This window comes from Oncorhynchus clarkii, chromosome 4, assembly GCF_045791955.1.
Source record: "Oncorhynchus clarkii lewisi isolate Uvic-CL-2024 chromosome 4, UVic_Ocla_1.0, whole genome shotgun sequence".
Taxonomy (NCBI): domain Eukaryota; kingdom Metazoa; phylum Chordata; class Actinopteri; order Salmoniformes; family Salmonidae; genus Oncorhynchus; species Oncorhynchus clarkii.
This window is the reverse complement of record NC_092150.1, coordinates 67,244,753-67,262,496: the sequence shown is the minus strand read 5'-3', so window position 1 is coordinate 67,262,496 and position 17,744 is coordinate 67,244,753. Positions and strand designations below refer to the sequence as shown.

At 44.5% G+C, this 17,744-nt stretch overlaps 1 protein-coding gene across 3 annotated transcripts in view; it reads right to left on the bottom strand.

The window, feature by feature from the left end:
• Positions 1-17,744, bottom strand: part of LOC139407147 (atypical kinase COQ8A, mitochondrial-like) — a 40,588-nt gene that overhangs the window by 3,112 nt on the left and 19,732 nt on the right. The window contains exons 5-14 of one of the 3 annotated variants that reach the window (XM_071150629.1): positions 12,125-12,199; positions 9,754-9,879; positions 5,996-6,081; positions 5,582-5,722; positions 3,677-3,758; positions 2,143-2,236; positions 1,043-1,184; positions 628-735; positions 367-432; positions 192-278 (exon numbers count right to left, since the gene is read on the bottom strand). In XM_071150629.1, the coding sequence (XP_071006730.1) occupies positions 192-278; positions 367-432; positions 628-735; positions 1,043-1,184; positions 2,143-2,236; positions 3,677-3,758; positions 5,582-5,722; positions 5,996-6,081; positions 9,754-9,879; positions 12,125-12,199 (1,007 nt within the window). Of the gene's footprint in view, positions 1-191; positions 279-366; positions 433-627; positions 736-1,036; positions 1,185-2,142; positions 2,237-3,676; positions 3,759-5,581; positions 5,723-5,995; positions 6,082-9,753; positions 9,880-12,124; positions 12,200-17,744 lie in introns of all 3 variants that reach the window. The other 2 variants (XM_071150630.1, XM_071150631.1) reach the window with 2 other exon arrangements.

Sequence of the window (17,744 nt, the reverse complement as noted above, 5' to 3'; positions counted from 1 at the left end):
GTAATAACCTGTATGTGTTTGTGTGTTTTTTAGTGGGTTCAGGGGGAGCCATTGTAATTAAGTTATGGGTATTCACTACTCAGTTTATGCCATGGAGTAATGAAGAGCCTTCTCAATTCATTGTCTACGACAAAATAAACTAGTACGTGGCATTGTTGATTCATGTGTTGAGAACGAATGAATTGACTCACCTTTGACTCATAACCTGTGAGGAACTTGAGATCTACTGATCTTCTCCGAACGCCCTCTCTGTCTCCCTCTGCTGCTGACTTGATGAGCTGATTAAAACAATGAATGTCACACACACGTCAAATAAATCATTTTGATCGGCTATGTTTTGTTGTGGGATAAAGCCTAATAGCTTACCTCGATGTAGATGTCAGTGAAGTCCTCACTAAATCCTCTCGTGGCTCCGAAATCCAACAGTGCAACCTATGGATGGAACAGAAGTCATGTTTAGTCATTCAACAACATGGTGCTACTGGAGGTGGCTACTGTATAGGCTTGGCAGGCTCTACAGAAGACACCAAGAAGACCCATTTAAACAGAGACAACCTTTAGGAGGGTCATCAACATTAGTTACAGGACTCTAATGATGAAACTGATAACAAGAGTTAAAAAACTCACCCTGTGTGTCTGTGGGTCGTAGAAGAAGTTGGACCAGTTGGGGTCAGTCTGCATGTATCTGAACTCAAACAGCTCCCTTAAACAAAGTTTCAGGATATTCTCACATATCTGACACACACACACACACACACACACACACACACACACACACACACACACCAAGAAAGAGGCAGAGAGAAAGAAAGATACTTTAAGAACACACATTTTTCAGTCTGCAATTTCACCACCAAGGGGCAGTAATACACTGTAGCAGGTGCTTTGAGTTCTGTAGTGGCGTTTGTCTTACACATCAAAACAAGCTTGGGCAAGCAGAAAGCACACATCAAAATCCACAAGTACACAACGTACAATAAGTAAATACCAAAATACATAATGGTGGCCTTTGTTAATGAACACAGGTGCAGCATACAGTGACCTCGTTCTTGAGCTCCTGGGAGAGTTGTTCAGCCTGGTCCAGAGGGAAGCCTGGGACCAGCTCTGTGGTGAGGACGGCGTTGCTGCTCAGCTCGTCTATTACATCTGGCACGTAGAAGAACGGGTGGTCTTTCAGCAGCTCCCTGTACCAATCACATAACCATCATCAGACGCAGGAACACCACAACACACAGCTTTGAAAACTCAGCTCTTAAGACTAAATGGGAGTATATGTGCAGTATTTATGTCATGACAATTCACAGGATATTTCCAGTGTTTCAAAAATGGCATTATGTTACTGTATGAATTTATAATAACACGGTATGATCTTCTGTTCAAACTCCACAGATGTGTCAGTGAGTGACCTCTGCAACAACTCATCTCCACAATCCCTCAAATAATGCTCCCGTGTCTACACTCTAGCTGTACAAATCACTGTTTAATACTGTATGAACATGTATAGAAGGGAGAGTGTCCACCGGTCATGGTCAAGGTGAAAAAGCATGTCATCCACAGCTGGTGCGTACTGTATGTAACAGGAGCCTCCTCTCTGGACACAAATCGTATCGCTCACCCTCACCCTGCCTGCCAACAAACCTGGGGATCATGGAGCGGGGACAGGGGGCATGAGGACAGGGTATGGAGAGGGGGTGCTTGTTGTCTCCTTGTATTATGTCCAGATCGGCTATATTTAAATGCTGGCTGTAGACGAATGATGCACTTTTATATCAAAGTCATCCAACCAACACTCCCCAAAGGGCTGGAGTGGCTATTCGTAGACCCTACAGGCTACAGTACATTTCCTGATCTGGAGTCATACAATGATATGCTGTGTTGTCCTCCCACCACGATCTGGAAAAGTCACTGTGTTTAAGAGATTCATTTACCTTGGCCCCCTTGGGATTTATGGATTTACTAAGTGCTCACTAAAAAGCCACTGCTTGAGTCATCACAAATTCCTATTGCTTGTCTACATCCAAAAGATAAAGCCACATTCCCCCCCTTCATTTCTGGAGCTTGCTGTGACGATTAGATGATGAAAATAGTTACGGGGGAGGTGGTCTTTAAGAGAAAGCTCATCTGGTTGTTTTGATCACTCACTGGAATTTCTTGGCACATTTGGCCTCTCTTATGTAATCACATTCCAGTGCCAGCTCTCTGCTCATCACCTCAATCAGATGCTCAGGGAAGAGACCTGCACAAGATGTTAACAGAGGGAGAAAGAGCGAGAGAGATATAGAGAAACAGATGGATTATGGTTGACTGAGGCCTAGAGGGATGTGTGCTCGGATCATTCCCAGAGAACAGTGGAGGCCCAGACGGATGGGTATTGGACACCATCATGTCATGCATCTTGGACCAAACAGTCAAATTGCGAGAATTCCGATCGCTGCCGGTGGTGCGGAATCAGCTTGTTGACTATATTTGCCTGTTTTTTTGTGTACCATTCACGTGGCTAAGTCACTACTGGCAATATCAACGGCGATGGTAGACTATAGCTACATATATTTGGGGGAGCAGTAACAGTGAATGGGCATTCCCCCTTTCTCGTTATATTGGACATTTTACAGCTCCCGTGAAAAGTTTGGCTGTGCGTTAAACCCTCTGTAGTCTACATGGTCTTAGGACTAATATGCCCACGGGGAGCAATTATGGGAACTGTATTTAGATATAGCCTGATCTGAACAAGTTGTTTTGTTTTAGTCAAATTATTAACTGTCTTTTTAGGGCTTATCTTTCGTGAATTTTATCTTGCTCAGTAATGGTGGGAACTCCTTCAGGACGGTTGGAAAAGCATTCCAGAGGAAGATGGTTGAGAGAATGCCAAGTGTGCAAAGCTGTCATCAAGGCAAAGGGTGGCTACTTTGAAGAATCTCAAATATAAAAATATATTTTTATTTGTTTAATACTTTTTTGGTTACTACATGATTCCATATGGGTTATTTAATAGTTTTGATGTCTTCACTATTACTCTACAATGTAGAAAATAATAAATAAAGAAAAACCCTAGAATGAGTAGGTTTGTCCACATTTTTGACTGGTACTGCATATCCATATTTAAGCCAAGCATATTTAGCAAATATGGGATAGGCCTAGATTTTGTTTCTGTAGGCTATTTAACAAACTAGGCTATAACGGACTAACATTCAAATTGTAGCAGATGACAACATAATACATAAAAGACCGTAAATACACAACTTGAACCAACCACATATTTATCAATGGAGCACGTTATGATTGCCCAGTGAAGAGGGTCAAGCCTCAACATGCCTTCAACTTGTCTTCATCAAAACCCAGCAATTTCACGCCAGCTACTGTGCCCATTATTCTGGTTGCAAAAATAGCAAAAATATTTTACACACTCCAACCCTATAGCGCTACCGCCTGCTCTTATATTTACCATTGCGTTAGGGTTGTTAAAATAGAGCCCCGTATGTGTGTGAACAGGATCAAAGCAGGATCAGAGTGTGTGCTTACAGGGAGGGGGGCAGTATATTCCCCACGTTATGTTGTGCTGCATGTGTGATTTACGCTAAGTCATAAATGTGATTACTACACCATGCTACAAATAAAAAACATAAAATAAAAATCGAATTCTACAAAACAAATCTGAAATCCGTTCAGGGATCATCACCTTCAGGCAGTGCGTTGCTCATGGTGAGGAGAGTCATTAGGTTGTTGATGTCACTGTCGATGCTTTTAGCCACTCCGGGGTACTGCATGGGACAAACAGAGCAGGAGAAACAGCATGACAAAACAACCATGTTTACAGGTTTGACTCCCTGACACCAAAAACTGTGAAAACACTGCCATGATAAGGGACACCATAGTGCCCTCAAAGCTCATATCTAAGCTAAGGACCCTGGGACTAAATACCTCCTGCAACTGGATCCTGGACTTCCTGACGCCCCCCCCCCCAGGTGGGAATAACATATCTGCCACGCTGATCCACAACACGGGGCCCCCTCAGGCGTGTGTGCTCAGTCCCGTCCTGTACTCCCTGTTCACTCATGACTGCAAGGCCAGGCAAACTCCAACACCATCATCAAGTTTGCCGATGACACAACAGCAGTAGGCCTGATCACCGACAACGGTGAGAGAACCTACAGGGAGGTCAGAGACCTGGTCGTGTTGTGCCAGGACAACAACCTCTCAATGTGGTCAAGACAAAAGAAGATAATTGTGGACTACAGGAAAAGGAGGACTGAGCACGCCCCCATTCTCATCGACAGGGCTGTAGTGGAAAAGGTTGAGAGCTTCAAGTTCCTTGGTGCCCACATCACCAACATGGTCCAAGAACACCAAGACAGTTGTGAAGAGGGCACAACAAAACCTATTCTACCTCAGGAGACTGAAAAGATTTGGCATGGGTTCTCAGATCCTTAAAAGGTTCTACAACTGCACCATCGAGAGCACTGATTGCATTACTGCCTGGTTTGGCAACTGCTTAGCCTCTGACCGCAAGGCACTACAGAGGGTAGTGCGTACAGCCCATTACATCACTGGGGCCAAGCTTCCTGCCATCCAGGACCTCTATATCAGGCGGTGTCAGAGGAAGGTCCTAAAATTTGTCAAAGACTCCAGCCACCCAAGTCAGACTGTCCTCACTGCTACTGCACTGAAAGCAGTACCGGAGTGCCAAGTCAAGGTCCAAAAGGCTCCTTAACAGCTTCTACCCCCAAGCCATAAGACTCCTGAAAAGCTAATCAAGGGCTACCCAGACCCCTCTTTTATGCTGCTACTACTCTCTGTTTATAATCTATGCATAGTCACTAACTTTACCTACATATATATATATATATATATATATTATATATATATATAACCTCAATTACCCAGTGCCCCCGCACATTGACTCTGTACCGGTACTCCCTGTACATAGCCGCGCTTGTTAATTTACTGCTGCTGTTGAATTATTTGTTAATTTTATATATATATTTTTTAAACTTCTTAAAGCATTGTTGGATAAGGGATTGTAATTAAGCATTTCTCTGTAAGGTCTACACCCGTTGTATTCGGGGCATGTGACAAATACAATCGAATTTGAAATGCTAATGAGACAGGAATTTAAACTTCTGAAAAGCACTAAGAGCCACATCTATATACAAGTTTGGAGATACATCTCTACAGTTTATGACAACAGACAACAGAGCTTACTCTAAAGCATTTTAAGGTAAACAATACAGAGTTGACACACAACACATGTGATTCAAAAAGGTCATGTTTTATCTTTTCAAGGAAAGACGAACATTGCCTTAAATGGAGCCACGGGAACAGCAGAATAACAAAACAGATTGTTAATGCTGCTGGTCACTGCTGATATTTGTTCGCTCATTCAACATCGGTCATTTCTACACTTTGGACAATTACGTCAATGCAGCAGACGAGGCCTTTAAAGTAAAAACAGAGGATATGAAATGCCTATACCGTGATGTAAGGTTTGTTCAGGAGGGTGCAACATCACAGAATGTTCAGATCTAGAAATATACTGGTGTAAAACACAGCATCCTCCTGAATGACTCCCAGGTCTCCATCTCACCTGGATCTTCATGGCCACCTCCCTGCCGTCCTTCATCTTAGCCAGGTGGACCTGTCCGATGGAGGCCGCAGCAAACGGACGCTCCTCAAACGAATCCAGCTTGTCCCTCCAGTTAGGGCCCAGGTCGTTGTTGATGGACTTCTACCGAGGGAAAGGGACACGGATACCTAATGGCAGCTCCCTCAACAGTGTATCACTGCAATGGGCTATAGCCTTCAATGATGGTACCTTATTAGAAGACTAATAGGTATCTGTTATTCACTTTCATTGTCTTATCATGACTGACTGACTAATTCATGACTCAAAGAGCAGCTTGGCACAATTTGTTTTTCTAGTACTCCCCTTTATAGCCAGGGGCTACAGGGCTAGTGACGAGGGGATTTAAGAGTAGGTTATTAAAAGGTGAGACATTACCGTCATCTGCTTGATGGGCATGAAGTCTGCACTCTGTCTCACACGCTCAAATATCTTGGCCAGCTGGGGGTTGATGAAGGCATCATCTGAAACACAGAAGACAGGGAGATGGCAGTGAATGGCTGATTGACGTACAACAGCCAGAACAAAACATGAGGAGACAAGCCATCTTGTCAACCTGTTCATTACACTATGCACCAACACAGGACAGGAAATGACAGGTCTTAATCACAATGCCTTGTTCAGTTAAAAATGACCAACTAATATAAATAAAATCTAAGGCCTTGGTACCTCTGGGCACTTAGAGTTTATCACAATTTACAGGTCCTTGCCAGTGTTCACTAAATGTCTCTGGGAGACCAAGATGTTTGGCACAGCAACCACCTTCACATACCTGAAGCTGGCAGTGCCGTAAAAGGGCCCTTAGATTTGTTATAGCAACAGAGGTGTCTGTGCATGTTAAACAAAACAAAGTGGTGTGAGGCGCGCTGCAGGGCATTGTGGGTAAGATCTACAACAGTACAAACATTCCGACAACAAGTGGGGAAGAAGCACTGGAGGAGAACAGCAGCAAAACACATGACTGAGGTCAGAGGAAGAGATCCAGATCCAGCTGATTGTGAGTGAGGGTGACTTTACTTGGTATTTAGGCTTAGTTTGGCAGAACAAAAATCTATTACCTGAATCACATCAATCAGCCTGTTTTCTGAACTGAGAATTACAGAAGTGATTTTACCAGTCTTACTTTAAATTACAGTGATTATTATGGATGTTTATCGTGACTTATCTGTTTATCATTTATCTGTTATGATCAGACAGCCATTGAGTAAAATCATTAAAGAGATTCTCTGGTGCTCTTGTATACTTTTTAGCCAGTAGTTCTGAAAGTAGGCAAAAGTGGTCCCCTAAAATTGCATACGCGTCACATATGTGCACCAGGTCATTGTGCTCTCTCTGTGTGCGCATCTTGCTAGCTGTCATTCAAACGGCGAGGGGCTGAAGCTCATTGGCTAGAACTCAAATTGCTAGGGGGCTGGCCCATGTTGGGGAAAATGGCGCACCACAGCGTACAGAAAACAGTCACTTTCAAACTAGGGATTTAGTGGCTAAATAAGGTAAGAAAGTAATTCTGCTCATAGATTTTAAACCTCCAGCCCAAAGCAGGAGGTTTAAGTAAATACTTAGTCGCCGCCAAAGTTCCAGAATATGTCTTTAACCCTTTACACATGTAGAAATGGACTATTATGGATAGGGCCAAATTGAAATGATTCTAACAGAAGAAGTATAAAAAGCATATGCATGACCATGGTAGCAAATGAAAGAACACTTCATGGGGAAATGTTTAGGCCGACGGTGAGGACAAAACAGTTCATCTGGCATAAGACTGAATCCAAACACTAAACCGTTGATTTCATGTGCATTTCACATTTACTGTACATTTCCCAGCAATGTATACTCTGGACACATTCAGTAACGTAACAATATTCCTGGGAATTTTGGGGTAGGTGCAACAAAATAAGATTTTATAAGAAGAAGGGTTTGAGTGAGAGGTCTAACTGGTGTCTCCAAGTGGCCACAAACACACACCTCTCCAAACTGTGCACAGTTCCTAAGTAATTTCAATGCACATTTATGACTCAAAGAAGAGTCTTCAAATATACGGTGCTTTGTTGAGCTCTCCTAGCTTTGTCGTTGGAACACAGCCCTGCGTCCCCACCATCACACAATGACTGTTATTTACACAATGCAAAAATGTCCCATTATAAATCTCAATCTGAGTCAGGTGGACATCATTTGAAAGTTTGTCCTATCGCCAACGTGACTAGCTAAGTTATAAAATACGAACTTACAGTGTTAGGCTTTCACAAGGCACTTCAGACAGATTGTAATTTTGGTGCACTGTAAATTATATGAGTTTTCAATTATGGAAATGTGAAGACGCACATTTATGGGTGTGTGGTTTCCTTGCAGGGCATCAAATCGGTATTTATTATAATCCTCAACGTCTCATCTTTCAGAACACATGGACTCCTCTCGAATTACAGCATTTCCTACACTCCGACAACAAAAAGTACAAAAGTAACCCAATTAGCAGGAGGGATGGGGCATCTTTTTGTTGCGCTTGGTACACACGTTTAGAATGGCTGTCAGTTGAACCCCATACAGCGCTGTAAAGCGAATAGCCTGAGCTCTGATGTCATATATAGTACGTTACTGTACAGCCACTGCCTTCCAATTGAGGCGCTTATCAATTACCAAAATCTGCCATTTTCAATCCGTATACGGGATGACAGGGGCTGTGAGTGTAGGGCTACCCCATCAATTTAATGCTGTTTTACCCTGTCTTACTTGACCTAAATAATAGAAGTAGCAGCCGCATTTCTATTCAATGTGCTGAAAAGAAAAGGCTAGGACCCATCCAAGAGAACCACCAACTTCTAGATAGGACACTGTATACCCAGGTGAACATTACAGTACAACTAGGTGGCCACATATTTGAAGCTGGAACAGTTAATGGTGAAACTGCCACGTCCGTTTGCAATATTACAACAAACTGTTTTTCCTGTTCGGACTTCATTGCACAAGTGATAGAAGAGCCGAAAAAAAAGCTGTGAAATGCACAGGAAACTGTTGAGCGTGAAAAACCCAGCAGCGTTGCAGTTCTTGACAGAAACCGGTGCGCCTGGCACCTACTACCGCACACCTTTCAAAGGCACTTAAATCTTGTCTTGCCGATACACCCTCTGAATGGCACACACACAATCCATGTCTCAGGGCTTAAAAATCCTTCTTCAACCTGCATCCTCCCCTTCGTCTACACTGATTGAAGTGGGATTCAACAAAATCTATCAATAAGGGATCATAGCTTTCACTTGGTCAGTCCATGTCATGGAAAGCACAGGTGTTCATAATGTTTTGTACACTCGCGTGTACGTCACAAGTTGATAACAAGAACTGAAATTCTACGACTAAATCTATTTCTAAGATTCTGCATACAGTTAAGAGCTACCCGTATGCAACACCTTCCTAGAATACCAAGCCAGTTTGAAAACCAGTTGTGTCTAAAAACAGCAGAGGACACTTTCTTAGTCACCTCTGTTTACATAGGGAAATATCAACAAGCAGCGATTCTGGAGCTTTGGTAGAGACCGGCCACTTCAAAACACAAAAGGTTGCAGTTCTAACATGGCTGGTGGCTTATTGTGAGCCCTGGCTATGCCTTGGCTGTTGCTGTCCCACAATGGTACATTTGTTATGTGTCACACAATTGACATGACAACGGCAGGAGAATGCCTGTGCATCGAGTTGCATTAATCCTATGCTGTGCCCTGTGGCGCTGTTTACTAGCTGGAGCAGTTGGGAATTAAGGATGGGCATGTGTTGTTGTGAGCCGACCTGATGTGAACTAGGCGATGCAGGAAGAGATGCCAGAGGGGCAGAAATAACTCCTGTCTCCGTCACATACTAATCTACAGAGGCTGGATTAAGGCCTCACGGTATCAACCCAGTGGAGGTTATGAAGATGACTCAAGACTGCCCTGACACTAGGGGAAAGGGTCATGAAGCCTGCCATGCTGCAGCACAGTAGACGTCGCTGGTGTGGGCAGTAAAAAGACGGAATGGAAAAGCCACAAACAACTAACCAGAGGTCAACAGAGCAGCATAGAGGGGTGACTGGGGTCGCAAAGGGAGAGAATGTTTGGAGAACAGAGAAGGTGCTACTGGAGGTGTGTATTACAATATAAGCCAGTTGTCACCTTGAATGCTGAGCATCTGGCCCAGTTTCAGTGCGGCTCCGCGGACCTTACACAGCGTCCTGACGATCCGCTCTGCGTTAGCCTCTGACAGGAACGGACTGGAGTCCAGAACGGCCTTCTTGTCAGCTGAGGGGAGAAACAACAGTCAGCTCTATGCTAAACTCTGAGGTTGGCATGGAAAATGTGATTTTCCTGGCGAGAGGTAAACTAAATGTTGAATCTCATGGGTTTAGTGGATAGGTAGTACAGGTATGGCTTAAGAGAGATAACTCTTTAATAAATGATATGTAACTCGAGTTGGGATCATTTGAGGTAAAGGTGGCCAGCTGTTAAGTCAAAACAGTGATATGATAACTCCTGACTGAGAAGGCCTAACGCAGTGAGAGAACAGTGAGAAGGGTCACTTCCACACTACTGACACTCAACACATGGTGTAGAACACCAGCGCTCTTCCTCACACCCTGTCTAGAGCACCCCATTCCCATAGTAAAAATGTGTTTACTAGAAGACTGCGGAGGCCTGACATGTGAATGTCTTCCCTGGCTATACAGTAGTGTGTACGTCAATGTGTATGTGTTCTATATTCCTGGGTTTGTTGGTGTAGTGTAGTCTCTGATGAAGTCATTAGGCTCCATGTGTGGCGTCTACACTTGGGATCACCGTACTCCTCCCTCCCCCTGGACGAAGATACACCAGGGCACAGCCTGGAAACAAACCAGCTTAAAGCCTACCCACATTCCATACATTTAACAAAAAAAAATACTTTTCATAAATGAGGCATTTTCATAAACCAGTGAGCTAAACAATCAGACAAGGAATCTGGTCTCTCTAGGTCAGGGCAGCCCAATTCCGGTCCTCGAGGGCCGAAACGTTGTTTTTGTTTCTACCTGGTAGTTACAGTAACTGCACACACCTGGTGTCCCAGGTCTGCATTAGTCTCTGATTTGGAGGGTGACAACCAGAAGTGTTTCGGCCCTCCAGGACCCGAATTGGGCAGCCCTGCTCTAGGTAGTGCTTTGGTACCAGCACCAGTCGGTCTGGTTTGAAGCCCCCAGACACCCTCCAGCAGAGAAAGAGGACCGCCAGGCAGCCCAGGTAGAGGGGGGGGGGGGGGTCAGTGGGCCACACTGATGTCAGCAGTCAGACTAAGGCGTTAGGAGCAGAAGGAGATTTAAAAAGGACTGTTAATGTATCTTGAACCAAGATTACCTCAGCCACAGTACTGCTGTTACGTCATATCCCCCAGGACAGTCTTGATTAGCATAACGTCAGACCCCCAGTAGATCTGCTCTGATGACCAACTATACTCTACCACTACATACTCACTTTGTATTGTGCAGCAATTATGCTCATTTGAGAATGATGTGTACTTGTATACCACCTATGACTTTATTTGTACTTGACCCTGGTTTTCTCCCTAATTTCGATCTGGTCTCAACGCTCAACTCCCCAACGGGCTCGGGAGGCGAAGGTCGAGTCATGTGTCCTCCGAAACATACCCTCCAAACCCGCCCGTTTAACCCAGAAGCACCAAAGTGTCAGAGAAAACACCGGAGGAGTCGCTAGAGTGCAATGAGCCAAGTAAAGCCCCCCTGGCCAAATCTTCCCCTAACCCGGACGATGCTGGGCCAAAAGTTCACCGCCCGGTTGTAATACTTCCAGGGATCGAACCTGGGTTTGTAGTGATGCCTCTAGCACTGTGATGAAGTAGCTTAGATCGCTGCGCCACTCAGGACGCCCTTATTTCTGATCCATGGATTAAAGTTGGAGCTTCATTCACAGCCCTAGATTCAATGTATTTGTCTTTCTCCCAGGGTATTAAGGAGACAATGGCCATGTGAATGGCTGTATAGTCGCCCCTGCTCTAGATTGGACTGCCACACCACCTCCAGCGGTTCAGCCGTGGCATGGCGGAAAACTAATTGAAGAGTGCGCTGGAAAGGTCAGCTCAATAAACGGCCCTCTCCAATTCTTCCCCCGACAGCAGCAGAGGGTAATATCACAGAGGGCAGTTTCATTAAGGGCCCTTTGTAAGCGCTAAGACCACCCATACCTCAACCTAACTATAGCAGAGTCAAAGAACTACAGCCTAGTGTTTTCAGCTACGCTGAATGACGAATGATTGATTTTGATATGAATTATTATGCCTCTCTGCATGTCTGTATAGGTTCATCATCATATCATGCACTTGTCCATTGCATGCTAATTGAAAGGTTGTCATTCCTAGACAGGTTACATCCTGCAGGGGCATTGTGTGCATGTTACTGCTGGGTTAAGTGTCTAGTATGCGAGTGTGCATGCATGTACACGTAATGTCAAACATAAGCCCGCTTCCAGTTACCGTAGGAAACCGCTTATGTTAAACAGTTACCGTTATCCTCACTTGGCCTCATACTCTTCTTGGCTACCTCAGCCAGCGCTCCGAAGCCCAGTCCTACAGCCAGACCTGTGAGGACACAACACACCAGCGTTATGACATCCTGTCATAACATGCTGTTAAGCTCTGGGTCGTTCAGTAGGGTACAAGGTTATGGAACGTTCAGATAGAAATACATTGTGTAGAACAGACATGGTTCTCTGTCATGAAGCGTAAGGAATTGTTCCAGCTCTATTCATGGCCTTTATATCGACAACGTTCAGATTATTGTGCCCCCCCCCAAAAAAAGGTTAATAAAGCCAAGTTTTACATTCTTAAAATATTGCACAGTATAGCCCATTGGGTAAATTGCCTCGCCTAGCCTTTTGCTTTCCCCATGACACATCAGTCAGGTCAAATCAGTTCCTGATAGCTCTAGGAACAGTCATTTATGCCAGGCTAGTTTATTTAAGACAGACGCAGTTCAGTCTTTTATTTACAGACAGATGTTAATAACAGAACCGACGAGACGGTCTCTGACCGTTTTCTATTTTGTCATTTCAATAACTTAATTTCAATAAAAACCTTGAACCCACCTGTCCCTGCCGGGGCCTCGAGGAGTACCAATAGCCAGCAGTCTAATAACAAGAAAAGCCTGGCCTCATTGGACCCCCTTCGTACGAATGTAACTTGGTTGTGTTTATAAAAAGGTGTTAGGTAACATTAGAATACGAAATGTAAATGTCTGAAAGAACATAACCCTTTCAATAGTTTGTTACTGTGGGCTATATGCAAAATTATTGGATATATATACATTTTTAAAGGAATTTCAAGTATAAAAGCCATTATATTCGTGGAGTGCCTTTATTACAACTATGAAACAAAAAACATGTGCATTGAAACACAGTAACAGCATATTTTTTTAGAATGACTAAACAAATAAAAATACCCACGCAACAGTCACTAAAGAAAATATCAGCAGCATAAACATCAGCATAGGCTCCTAGCGTGCTTGTGAATAGTGAAATCTGCACAAAAGCAAGAATGGCATTGAATGGCAGTGAAGAAAAAAGCCTATTATTGGTCACATTATTTGTGGCCTCACTCGTGCTGACACTATGGTGTGCGTCTTCGCGCAACAGTTAGTACAAGGGATAACGGCTAAATGAGATCTAACAGTCACCCCAAATCTTTGTCACCTTCACTTGATCACAACACTTCCCACAAAACAACTCGCTTGCAGCCGAAATAGGTGTCGTAGGTTTTGTTCCGAGTGCATCTGCCCAGCTTGCAGTTTCTCCTCCCCAGTCTCTCCTGCTCATGGTGTTGTCCATGCACTGCCTGAACAACACTTGTGCGTTGAGAGCAGCCAAGTCAAGCATGTTGTAAAACACAGCAACAGGCCAGTGTGTTGGATTGATAGCAGAGAATTACAACACTGACTGGATCATAGTTCTCTACTTGTGACGATGCAAGAATCTGGGCACAGAAGAGCAATGTGTCACCGTACTGAGAATATGAGGGGCATCCAGACCTGCAGCGCAGAATTAAGATCACACCTAAATGGCACATTCCATGGAATGTACGGGAAATGTTATTCAAGTAATGCACCCAAAACAACATTCAATAGTGCCGAGCTCGGCACATTTTCGGCCACAAACCGCATGGCACAGAAACAAAAACAAGCTTGATCAGACATTACAGCCGTACAGTAGCGTGTTACATAACTCTACATTTGGAGGAAAATGTGGGGAAATACTGTTAACTTAATGTGGCCGATGAGCTGTTTGCTCCCTTTGAACCAGTGACCTTAGAAATCCAAAACAAGCCCAGTCTTTTCCCCTCTGTTAGGGAGAATTCTAGGTCATATCCTGCCAATGATTAAACTACCAGGCTGTTTTCCACAACACCAGGAGAAAGCCTTATCAGTTAGTCAGCCAACCATGCAGCCACACCTGTGGTTCAAAACACCATGTGTATTGTATTCCTCGTCAATGATTAAGAGGCACTTCCTACACTGGTTAGATCTAGGGCTGGGAAATGTGAGGGACCTTGCGATACGACACTCACGATATTTAGGTGCCGATACGATATGCATTGTGATTCTCAAGATTCTATATGTATTGCGATTCAATTCTGCGATTTTATGTTCCAAACATATTACTCACTATATGTCTGCTTCAGAGAGACGAGACAGTACGAGAAAAGGAGTTTTGCTCAGTCAGGGAAATAAAATAAAAAGTGCTGAAAACAGGTTGGCTCACTACTTAAAAAAATGAAGAACAAGCTACAGGATGAAACAATTTTATGTAGGTACAGCAGACTATCGCGACTGTATTTACACTGAGTGTACAAAACATTAAGAACACCTGCTCTTTCCATGACAGACTGACTCGGTGAATCCAGGTGAAAGCAATGATTCCTTATTTATGTCACTTGTGAAATCCACTTCAAAATCAGTGTAGATGAAGGGGAGGAGACAGGTTAAAGTTTTTGTTAAATCTTGAGACAATTGAGACATGGATTGTGTATGTGTGCCATTCAGAGGGTGAATGGGCAAGAAAAAATATTTAAAATGCCTTTGAACGGGTATGGTAGTAGGTGCCAGATGTAGGGCTGTAGTGGTGGCCATATTACCGCCACACCAGAGTCACGAGTCATGACTGCAGTCAAATTCCCTGTGACTGCTGGTCATGGTGATCAACTCCAACTGGTGTGCTAATTCCAGCACGGTGGAAGTGCGAACCACTGTTCACCCGTCTTGGAATACCTGATGGTTGAATGCCGACCCTTCTACCTCCCAAGGGAGTTTTCAGCAGTTATCGTGACTGCTGTACACATTCTACCTCATGAAAATAAAGATAACTAGCTGGTGCTTAACGAACTGTACAAGATTATAAACCAGCAGGAAACCCTACACCCAGAGGCTGCCTTTCTGTCTGCCAGGGGTTGGCTCTTAACTAAAGAGCAGGGCTACCGCACACGGAGCTATCGCAGACAACCCTGATGCTATGGCTGAAGACAGGAATAAGTACAAGGAGGCCCGCTTTGACCTCCGCAGTGTCAAGGACAGTATAAGAATAAGGTGGAATCATATTACACAAGCTCTGCCGCCTGCGGCAGGGGCAACAGTCCATTATGGATTACAAAGGAAGACCCCATCCGTGACCTCCCCAACGATGCCCCTCTACCATACGAACTCAATGCATTTTAAGCACGCTTTGACAACAACATCGAGCCGGGTGTGAGGGGCGTCACCGACCCAGAGGACTGGGTGATCTCGCTCGCAGAGGCTGACGTGAGAATAGTCTTTAAATCAGGTCAACACCTGCAAGGCCAAGGGCCCCGGCGGTATTCCAGGGCTTGTTCTCAAAGCATGTGCAGAACAGCTGGCAGACATATTAACGTCATTTTCAACATCCCCTTGTCTCAGTCTGTAGTCGCCACATGTTTTTAGATGACCACAATCATTCCTGAGAACTCGAAGACTTCATGCCACAATGATTACCGCCCTGTAGCACTCAGTTCTGTAATCATGAAGTGCTTTGAGAGGCTGGTTGTGGCACACATTAACGCCATCTCAGCCACCCTAGAATCACTTCAATTTGCATACCGCCCCAACAGATCCATAGATAACGCAATCTCAATTTCTCTCCACCTACATAAGAGGAATACCTATGTGAGAATGCTGCTCATTGATTACAGCTCAGGGTTCAATACCATTGTTCCTTCCAAGCTCGTCACCCAGGTTATGACTCTGAACACCTCCCTCAGCAACTGGATCCTGGACTTCCTGACGAGCCGACCCCAGGTGGTGAGGGTTGGCAACATCACCACCACGCTGACCCTTAACACAGGGGCCCCACCGGGGTGTGCCTAGTCCCCTCCTGTATGTCCTGTTCACCCAGGACTGTGTGGCCACGCACGACTCCAACACTATTATCAAGTTTGCTGACGACACGACGGCGGTAGACCTGATCACCAGCGACATTAAAGTCAGCCTACAGGGAAGAGGTCAGTGACCTGTCACCGTGGGGGGGGGCATACCCCACCCAGATTGACGTGGCGACAGTGGAGCAGGTAGACAGCATCAAGTTCCTCGTGTCCAAATCACTAGACTTAAAAATGGTACAACCCAACACACACACACACGTGAAGGTGCGACAGTGCCTCTTCCCCCTCAGGAGGTTGAAAAAGTTTGGCATGGGCCCTCTCAACCTGAAAAGGTTCTACAGCTGTACCATTGACAGCAATATTGACTGACTGCATCACTGCTTGGTATGGAAATAGCACCACCCTCAATCGCATGGCGCTACATGCGATTGAAGATTGTACTAGGCTGTCCGCACATCACTGGGGCTGAGCTCCCTGCCAGACTCCAGCCATTTACTATTTTCTCTGCTGCCGCACGGCAATAAGTAGAAGTTCTTATTCCTTGTGAGGGGGGTTTTGTAATACATTGTTATTTATTATTGCATTGTTGGGTTTAAAGTTTGCAAGAAAGACATTTCACTGTACTTGTGCATGTGACATTAAAACTCAAAACTCAATCCAGATTATAGTGTAAAATAGCTGCCTACCTGTTGGCTTTTGGTCATTGTAGCCTTTCTTTTACATTTCACTTTTAAATTCTGTCATTTTAATTCAGTCTTCCATTGATTAGATATCCCCTACATTTGTTACGCAAGCATGCCAGGAGCACCGATGTGTCAAAAACCGCAATGCTGCTTGGTTTTTCACGCTCAACAGTTTCCTGTGTGTATCAAGAATGGTCCACCACCCAAAACATATTCAGCCAACTTGACAACTGTGGGAAGCATTGGAGTCAACATTGGCCAGTTTCCCTGTGGAACGCTTTCGACACCTTGTAGAGTCCATGCCCCCCGACGAATTGAGGATGTGCGGAGGACAAATGGGACGGGGTGATGCAACTGAATATTAGGAAGGTGTTCCTAATGTTTGGTATATGAGACACACATATTCAATATTTTTTTATTTATTTGTACTATTTTCTACAGTGAAGAAATAGTGAAGACAACACTATGAAATAGATTGCTCAAAGTTGTCACAATTTGCCTTGGTGACAGCTTTGCACCCATTTGGTATTCTCGCAACCAGCTTAATGAGGAATGCTTTTCCAACAGTATTGAAAGAGTTCCCACATATGCTGAGCACTTGATGGCTGCTTTTCCTTCACTCTGCCGTCCAACTAATCCCAAACCATCTCAATTGGGTTGAGTTCAGGTGATTGTGGAGGCCAGGTAATCTGATGTAGCACACCATCACTCTCCTTCTTGGTCAAATAGACCTTACACAGCCTGGAGTTGTGTTTTGGGTCATTACCATGTTGAAAAACAAATGAGTGGGACTAAGCACAAACCAGATAGGACGGTGTATCGCTGCAGAATGCTGTGGTAGCCATGCTGGTTAAATGTGCCTTGAATTCAAAATAAAATAACTGACCGTGTCACCAGCAAATCAACCCCACACCTCCTCCTCCATGCTTCACGGTAGGAAGCAGAGATCATCTGTTCACCTACTCTGCGTCACAAAGACACGGCGGTTGGAACCAAAACTCTCAAATTTGGACTCAGACCAAAGGACAGATTTCCACCAGTCTAATGTCCATTGATCG